At 40.2% G+C, this 9,287-nt stretch overlaps 1 protein-coding gene across 1 annotated transcript; it reads right to left on the bottom strand.

Annotated features, from left to right (window-relative positions):
* Positions 1 to 40: 40 nt before the first annotated feature.
* LOC125510748 (DNA mismatch repair protein MLH3-like) lies at positions 41 to 7,967 on the bottom strand. The gene is made up of 21 exons (XM_048676004.1): positions 7,650 to 7,967; positions 7,077 to 7,211; positions 6,804 to 6,855; positions 6,673 to 6,720; positions 5,591 to 5,748; positions 5,436 to 5,493; positions 5,187 to 5,244; positions 4,988 to 5,080; positions 4,739 to 4,904; positions 4,637 to 4,652; positions 4,316 to 4,539; positions 3,674 to 3,752; positions 3,524 to 3,565; positions 1,978 to 3,426; positions 1,805 to 1,898; positions 1,621 to 1,723; positions 1,317 to 1,517; positions 938 to 982; positions 809 to 862; positions 573 to 679; positions 41 to 318 (listed from the first exon to the last, which is right to left on the bottom strand). Exons 2-21 carry the CDS (start codon positions 7,200 to 7,202, stop codon positions 129 to 131), a joined length of 3,363 nt encoding a protein of 1,120 aa, XP_048531961.1. The 5' UTR covers positions 7,203 to 7,211; positions 7,650 to 7,967; the 3' UTR covers positions 41 to 128.
* Between the last annotated feature and the right edge of the window lie 1,320 nt (positions 7,968 to 9,287).

Raw genomic sequence — 9,287 nt, 5'->3', positions numbered from 1 at the left:
TCTGTTATTTTCAAACTTTTGAGAAACCTGAGGTTAACTTCTCTTTCCATTCATACAGTAATTATCAATCTATGCACAATTTCAAGGTGAAGATCAAACGAACTTTTGGGGTTTTATAACATAACCATTTACCTATGAAATAAACGGATCTCAGCAATAGTACAAACCAATAGGACTCCTAACCCGGTAGAAGATTGAAGTAACATATGTAGGAACAGCAATATTACAAACGCGTTGAATGGATATAGATGATAGAAAAGGTTGCTTACAGCAGCAAGGGTAACTACACGGCCTTGTTTCCTCAGAATGTTCATGTTCCTGAGTATAAAGTAAATGGTATATCTTAGTATCAACAGAAGGATTCTGTAAGTGCTAACAAAATTGCAAAATCTAAAGAAAACTACAGTCAAATCTCAAGTTGTTAAAAAAGAAAAGGAGATGCGTTAAGTACTGAAAGGGGACTGGAAAACTAAAATGAACAAACAGAAACGTGTGAAACAATTTCATGAAAAATATAGCTTATAAGACAAAACCGATAAAAAAATAAGACCAGATGGTAATCAAACACATACTTTTTGAATGAATGAGAGGAAGTGCTGGAATTGTTGATAATCCAGCCCCATTTCTGAATCTGCTCAGCATACTTCTGGAACAATTGAAATCCAGCCTCAGGGAGAGCCTGGCACCACATGGAAGTCTTAGCATTAGCTATCAAAAACTCAGTTTATAACACTACAACATTCGCGCATGTCCACACGTGTTATATTAACACAACGCAGCAGATGACAAATATAAGAACATGAGGTACCATTTCCTTCTCTGAGTCCAAGTAAGTGATACCTCGGTCTTCATCTGATAAAACCTGAAAATCCAATCAACATGTAAGATGAAAAGCCCTATTTAAAAGTTGTTCCCTGGTAAGTTTACCATTAACAACCTTGCTACGGAGCTCCTCCAAACGTATCCTTTCATCAGCTGCATGCTGCACAGGAGTAAGATAGGACATGACTTTCTAAATATCTCAGAAAATATTTTCTGCCATCATACATGCATTGTCTACTTTCGAAATTACACGAACATAGGGAATGCATGCTTCAGAATTCACTATCGCGATATAATAGGAATACTTTCTGATATTGGACATATATCCAAAAACCTCAACAACAAAAAAAACTGCGATCAAGCATGATGAAGTCAAGGATCCACTTCATGAACATTCGCTAATTATTATTACTGCAAAGAAACAATAAATAGATATACTACTAAAAATATTTCATTTGCCAGGAATGCTGTTTATCAAGTAATAAGCTACAAACCTGATCAACAAGGAGTAGCATTTCCCCAGATATGACGGGAATAAATTTCTTATCCAGCTGCAACAAAACTCTTGCCTCCTCAAAGCAATTTTTATCAATACACTCAGGAACTAGCGAGCTAGAAGAGAGATGTAAAGGCCCAGAAGAAATGTTAAGTATATCGTCGTAGCATGCGGAAGGAATATGTGGCGACTCCAAAGCCTACACAAGGAGATAAAATAGTAAGCATAGAATTAGTGCACAGTAACTGGGCCATATTCAAGTCCATATATGTGAGTATCTCAAACTTTAATGCATGCTCAACTGTATGCTGGTCAGAGTCATCCCGCCATTTAGTTATTTGAGCAGTAAAATTTTCAAGCCCATCAGAACATGTCTCTTCATGCATTTTCACGTTTCCCTTCAAGCTGACCCAAATGAGAGAAGCGTTCAGTAACAGGCTCAAGGACTTTTTCAGCATTACGTAAATGCGGGCAATAGCAGAATACCTGAAATTTAGGCCACAAAATTCACTGCTGCAAGTCTCAGGAATAGGCTGGGTTGCACTCATATTTGAGATATTCTCTGGTGCAGGTGCAGTTTCTACATTCAATTCGAACAGTACAAAGTTAGCACTGACAACACAATACACAAGGATGGCAAAGGTTGCAAGAAGAATAACCTTCTGAGTCCTTAATGGGGATATCTTTATCACCGTCTGCTGTCAATTTAGTCTGAGGATGATTTAATCCAGGGAATTTTCGTTTGCCTTTGTAAAATGGTGGGGCAGAACAGCTCCTAGATCTACCCTTGGAAAACCTGGATCTCCTGTCGCATCCAAAATTGTCTTGATTAGGTAGATCTTTAATAGGCACACTGTTGTTTGCCAGGTGGGAAGAAGAGCCATTCAACTGGTAACCGTTGGTACTTTTCTCGGGAGAAATAATGTGTGACAATGGTGCACTGATTTTTGATTTCCACGGTATCTCATCATCTTCAGAAACAAACTGATCGACATGATTGAGGTAATTCGGTGACTGAGGTTCATCATCTAAGTTATTGAAATGTTTAGATCCTTCACATATTCTTGACGAATTACTGGTGAATCTGTCCCAAGTAGATCTAAAATCACTGTCCATATTTTCACAGTTCCAAGAAGCAAACCTTTTACTTGATCTCCTCTGCAATTCCAAGCCAGTCCTTGCATGACTTTGACTGCTAGGTGTATCAGGTAACAAGAATGAATGAGATAAATGAAGATGGTTATCTTTGATGGAGGACATATCCATGACGTCACTTTCCCACGTTGCACGGATATCAGGGAAGTTCATCTGAGCAATTGCATTAGTTTCAAGGCCGTCAACATATCCTGCTGCAGTCCCCAACTGCTTTCTTGTACTGCACCTTTTCAAGATAATGGGGGTACTACAACCTTCATGGTAGAATTCATCACTGAAGTGGGGCATCTCAGGGCAAGAAATATCACCCATTGTCTCTGTGACTTCATTGAGTAGGCAATCATCATCGAATCTATCAAATTCAGTATATAATCCATCACAGCCAGACATGTTTCCATTTATATTAGTTTCATTATGCATAAAATCACAGGTAATTCTGTTGGGTCTATTGACAACCCCAAAGCAAGGTTCTTGGAGATCAATTTCTGGACCCATTATCTCAGACTCTTGGTTATCAGCTGAAAGGCCTTCAGTTTGCACATCTTCAAAATTTCCAACTTCACAGGAATATGCATGCCCATGGAATATACCTTCCATCCGTCGCTTTTTCCAAACAGTTGGGTTAGCACCTGAAAGACTACAGTCTTCTAGCTCGGAGGAACCATCCTCCAACCACTGATAACTGACCCTTTTAGGAAAATGTGTAAGATCGTTCCTAGCAACATTGTCAGAGTGTTCAGATGCATCGCTGATTCGATCTGGATAACAGACATGCCATGGGGATGGTTTCATATCAAAAGAAAAGTAGTCCAGGTCTTTAGGAGCTGTTGCTGCACCTGTACCAAAATTGCTTTCTCTGACTGAACTCTTACGTGGAGTGTGATCCTGTAAATCAGCATCATCTTCCTTGTTCTGTACATTTTGATGCTTTAGGAAGGCCCTATTCAACTTCACTGCAGCCACAACACCACAACACGTGAAGAAAGGTCACAACAAAGAAAAACAAATGAGAATCAAAGAAGTAAAATATGTTCACCAGAAGTCACTAACCATCACTTTTCAGAGGAACACAGGTATCATCAATAGCTTTGCCTGCCAGTAGGAAAGGGTAACAGTTACAAATCCATTCATACCAAGAACTTCTCCAAAATTATTCAGTTTTAAGACATTACAAGGCAAATGAAGATCTTAGCCTCTAACCTTTTGATGATTGTGGTACATGCTTCTTCCAGTAGTTTGTGATAGTTTGTTCAAAGAAAAACAAGATACTTTGCCAATCCTGAACAGTAAGAAAAGAAGGAAATATTAAAATTAAGCTATGAGAGAGTAAATTCAGCTGAAAATGGAAAACATAAAAGACATCAACGTCTTATTTCTTACACTAGATAACCCCCCCCCCCCCAAGTTGCTGCGGAAATTAATAGCAATGAAATTATCAAAATAAAATTAGAATATACATATGAGAATAATATTGCACCACATTCTCACCATATGACAGGCGGCAAACCTAGAGGCAAATAGAGGGTGGATGCATGTTATATTGCCTTGTGACATTCAAGTTCAATTATTTGTTGCTGAAAAAATAAAAAATGATGATGTGGAGGGCTTGCATGTAGTGGAAAGTGGAAGTGTTACATGCGCTTGATGATGTGGATGGCTTGCATGTGAATTTAAATAGGATCACTTACTTTGATATATAGGATGCCAGAGACACGAAGTGTGCTTGTCCAATTTTGAATAAAAACAAAGTGTGTGTAATATCCATACAAGTAGTAAAAATCAACCTTTCCTAGAAAAAATGGGAAAATCAGAACTCAAAAGCACACATATACGTTGAATCACCTTGAATTCCACAATAGTCTTTGAAGGCTCAAAATGTAGATCATAGCTAGATCTAGGGCAGAAGAAGTTCAGCAAAAATGCAGGGTAGACATTAGTCTTCTGCCTCTTTCGGCTCTGAATATCGGTTTCTTCAATCGTCCTTGTAATAGAAGACTGGAAACTAGCTGCCAGACTATTCAGAATATTATGGATTGGGCTTCTACTGACGAATCTTGAGTTGATATCTTTGAGAAGTAAAGGATGATGTCTCCAACTCAAGTATTTGAAAAATGGTAAAGGAAAGTAGATAACGAATAATTGCCGAATAGGACTGTAGGATACACAAGTACTGGAAATCCTGAAATGGAAAAAAGTGCACTTTGCTAAAGAAAATTTGTCAAAACTTCAGTTTGAACAGCTCGGAATACACAGAAATGACATTACCTTATTACAGAACACATTTGTTGGTCCAGAGATGTGCCCTGAAAGAGCCCAGCTTTGATGTGAGGTAGATATTTCATGAAGGCAACTGGAGACATCATTTCCAAAACTGTCTGATATAAGAGGCAAAGGGGATGATGAAGGAACTGTGTATAGCAACTGATCTTCGCTGCATTTGTAGAAAAGACATGTAAATTGTAAATATGTAGGTAAGACTAAAATGCCTAGTATAGCATGGTAGAATACCTCTACCTGTCAGTGTCAAGAAGTCTGACTGAAAGCTGTGGATGAATAAGTGCAATTCGCAGGACACACTTCTTCACATTGTGCAGTTCTCTTTTATGACTACAAAATATTACATTTAGAAATCATTACTCAAATTATTTATCATACAAAGCTGTGAAATCAGAGAAACATGTACATGTGAACAATAAATAAAGGTCAAATATACCCAGATTGCATTTGTTTTCTCCGCACAGGCTGGTTATAAAAAAGCTCCCGAGCAACAACTACAAAGATGAAACTTCTCTGATAAGTTCGCCAAGAACATGACAAAAATATAGCACACATGACTAGAGAAAAATGACAGCATCTCATTCTTCACATGCATTGTGTATTATAGTGTGCCTAACTTGGTGAACATGTGTAGCATGCATAACAGCCACTCTGCTTTTATTCAAGAAAAATATCAAACAAGTACCTGTTGTACCAACAGCTTCCCTCTGGTCATCTATTCCTAAATGTGAGCATTTGGATCCCTGTGCAGTTGCCACAGGACAAGACATTCAGATACATTATACATGAATAGGTCAAGAGTATGCACAACAGTAAATGGGTATAGTGTGTAAGCGGTGCCTTTATTATCTTGCAGTACGAATTTGGCCTCCCACGAGCCTTCGTCCTGACTTCAACCACAGAGATATCAGAAAGTGATGCGAGCGCTTCACCATTTAATCCAAAACTTCTAGAACTAGATTCCGCATCACCCATGACATCAGGAAACTTGGATGTTGCTGTGATGGCAGAAGGAGGTTATACATCATTAGCACACTGAAATCCACTGAATAGCATTGAGTAGTTCTTTCTTTAGATACTTGCACAAGGTGGTGAGCCTCTACTTAACAAATGACAAACAAGATAATTAATTGAATCTGAAAAAAGCGGTTCCTTAGTTCCGTCAAAGAAAGGGGGGTTCCTAGTTCCGTCAAAGAATAAGGGGTTCCTAGTTCCACCAAAGAAGAAGGGGTTCCAAGTTCCATCAAAGAAGGAAGGGTTCCTAGTTCCATCAAAGAAGAAGGGGTTCCTAGTTCCACCAAAGAAGGGATTCCTAGTTTCAATCAAAGGAGGGGTTCCTAGTTCCATCAAAGGAGTTCCTACTTATTAACAACCAAAAGAATCCAATCCAACGATGATGACAGGATATAAACTAAATTGAGTTGAACAGTGAGAGAAGAAAACAAGATAAAAAATCAGCCAGCTGGAGGTACTAATGCAACTAACATGTCACGACCAACGAGTGATGAAATAAATGTATGTAAGTATGTTATCTTGGAATCTGTATGTACCTACTGATGATTAAATATATTTGCATGCCCTTCTAGTGAAAATAAAGCACCCTTGGTCATTTATCAGTCGTCAATTTATAGCCTTATGCAAGTAACAATAAGAATTCAGGGTAGAATAAGCATATCCCCTTTGAATATCAATCATCGAGGTCAACTATCACAGAATGGCTTTTCGAAGCAAATCAAGCAGTCATTTCTGTATGAGAAAAATCTCATTCTGATGTCCATGAATTCAAATGAGCCCCCAAAAGATATGATTCACTGTGCAAGGATCAGTTGCAACGATGCAATTTTTAAGATAAAGCAAATAGTACTGCTGAGTTAGGAAAAGGCAAGCTTATAAATACAAACAAACAAAAAAATCTAACTTACCATATTTTTCTCCTAATAGAACCAATTCATCTCGAGCAATACCACAACCTGCAATAAGTACAACAAAAAACAAGTTTTTCAGAAGCAAATCCCAGTGATAAGAAAGTTCAAAACGTAATGCAAGCACATACCATCATCTTCCACTTTAACATAACATGCTCTGACATTTACTGAAACGTCGATCTGAAATAGGTACAGGCGTATAAAAATGCCAATACATGATGCTGAGAATACCAATGTAGATCATTTACCCTTTTTGAATGTGAAAGTAAAAAAGCAATACCCAATATAGAAAATACAAGCCGAACTGTGGACTGTTTTGCATTTATGTTCAAATCAAAGGAAACCTATTCAGGACAGCATATAGAGATTCTTTTCTATTCTCCTACATTTGAAAGGCATACCTTTCTGGCATTTGCATCGATGCTATTATATACCAACTCCTCGACAACCCTTGGGAGGTCAGACAAGATAATGCTTGAGCGCAAGGAGCTGTGGACGCTTTTGGGCAAGCGTTTTATGCTCTGCATCGACGTGTTCTGGTAAAAAAAAAGAACTTAGATCAGCCAACGGTAAAGACTGAAATGTATCGAAGCAGGCAGTGTCCGAAAACTATTCCAGAAACTTCAGATAACTAACTAACTTGTCGATATGCTACTTTTCATCAGGTGAGGACTGATCACGATGTGAGATTACAGATGCAGTTCTATCATTGAGGCAAAATGTGCATGTAGCCAACCAACCAACATGGTAAGGAACAGATTGTTTTTCTTTTTCTCTTTTTTTTGGAACATAAGGGAACAGATTATCTAGGCTGCAACTCAGAACGCCACTACGCCAGCCCCAACTCGCGAGCACATTGGACGAGCAAACCATCACGTCCTACTCTTACAAAAGGCGGATCTAGATGGGGTGCGCCCGAGTTTTTTGGAGGTTCGTTAGGGTTTAACCAGTCGTGGACGGAGAAGTGGCCGTACCTGAGAACCCAATGGCCGAAATCGTGGGCAGCGTTGGGATGGCGGGGGAGCGCCGAGGCTGGAGCGGGAACGGCGATTCCGGTGACGCGTCCGACGGGGGCCGGGGTGGCGGCGGGCGGCGGCCGAGGAGGAGAGGAAGGCCGCGGCGCGGCGGGAGCCCTTCGGCCGCGGAGAGGGCGGGCCGGCGGATAAAGCGCTCGCGGCTGCTTCGCGGGGGCCGGGGGGATAGGACGGGGGCTCGCCGCCGGTGGAGCTGAAGAGGGAGAGGAATGGCGCGGGCAGTCGGTGGTGGGAGAGAGGAGGGGGGGAATTGTTAATTTTCTGTTTGGGAGGGGGGTTGGGGTGAAATTTGCAAGCCGTGTTGGGCCTTGCAGGGCCTCTTTTATCGGGCCCAGAGGCCCTGCACGGTCTAACAAGTCCAATTTAGTGCAGGATAGGCCTATAATATACAGTATCTATATCTATATCCACACCAGTATAAAAAGATCTAAAGAGGCAGATTCAATTAATCTCAGCCATCAAATCATGTCAATTCAACGACCTATACTGCTTCAATGTTGAGCGTTCAACATGTTTAACGTGCAGTTAATTTCATGCCAAATATAGTGCTAATCACATAATAACACGCAACTAATATCCTATTTAATATCGGCATGCACTTAATATACTTCCAAATTAACGTGCATTGCACGTACACATTAACTAGTATGAACTAAACAAAAGAATGGTAGAACCCTAAAAAATGATAGGCCAATAGTTTGTTCAGACAAAAAATGGATGAAATCATTTTCGATGTACTTTGCCACGCTTTGGAATTTCAGATGATCCATGACCCATATATTCCAAAAAAAATGGCAACCTGTTGCCACGATTTTGAATTTCATATGGTCCATGACTCATATATTCCAACAGAAAATGACAATATGTTTTGTTACACACAATTACCTAAGGCTAGTTTTTGCAAAGCTAGATATGAACCAAACATACCTTGAACCCATGTTGTCGTGCCCATGCTATTCTTTTGTGTAACACTGCTTAGCTCTTCTGTCTCTAAAAAAGCTAGACTAGTAGGGGAGGAGCCCCTATTGGCTTTTACATCAAGAATTCTCGTGCCCCCCGCCCCCCTAATTTCTAATCGCGCATCTTTGAAAGCAATGACCGCAACAAGGGCTAGGTTTAGTTTCATTAAGTTTTTGCATGAGGTTTTCCCGTTCCTTCAGCTCATCTCGAAGATATATTAGAGGTGGCGTCCATGGCAGCAAGAGTGAGGTGGTGGCACCGGCAATGGGGATATGGAAGTGTGGTGGCCTGGTAGGGAATGGGTCAACACCAATGGTCGACAATCGCTTGCGTAGACAAGTCGATGACGAGGAAAGTGCATACATGGCATGCCAACAAATGGGCGGACAAACAAGAAAGATTCACTCCAACTGCAAATTGGTGGACAAGAGGATGGGAGCAATGATGGAGAAGAATAGAGGTAGCCAAGGTAGGAAGGGAGAGGAGGTCGCCCCATACGGAGAAGAAGAAGGTAGGCGTACAAGAAGGATATAACAAAACATAATCTTATCATATATCATGAATACAATGTATCAAGAGCACACAAGCAACACTACTACAAATAGTAAAAGAGAAGCA

This window comes from Triticum urartu, chromosome 5 (assembly GCF_003073215.2).
Source record: "Triticum urartu cultivar G1812 chromosome 5, Tu2.1, whole genome shotgun sequence".
Classification (NCBI taxonomy): domain Eukaryota; kingdom Viridiplantae; phylum Streptophyta; class Magnoliopsida; order Poales; family Poaceae; genus Triticum; species Triticum urartu.
The sequence above is the reverse complement of the archived record's forward strand: the minus strand, read 5'-3'. Positions and strand labels throughout refer to the sequence as shown.

What these genes read in the sequence shown, in the direction of transcription:
- LOC125510748 (XM_048676004.1), bottom strand. Translation starts at nt 7,202, where the DNA reads ATGCAGAGCATAAAACGCTTGCCCAAAAGCGTCCACAGCTCCTTGCGC. An exon ending in CGTACTGCAAGATAATAAAG is followed by an intron (nt 5,494 to 5,590) that starts GCACCGCTTACA and finishes GCAACTGCACAG; the next exon opens with GGATCCAAATGCTCACATTT. An exon ending in TGGAGGAGCTCCGTAGCAAG is followed by an intron (nt 863 to 937) that starts GTTGTTAATGGT and finishes TTGGATTTTCAG; the next exon opens with GTTTTATCAGATGAAGACCG.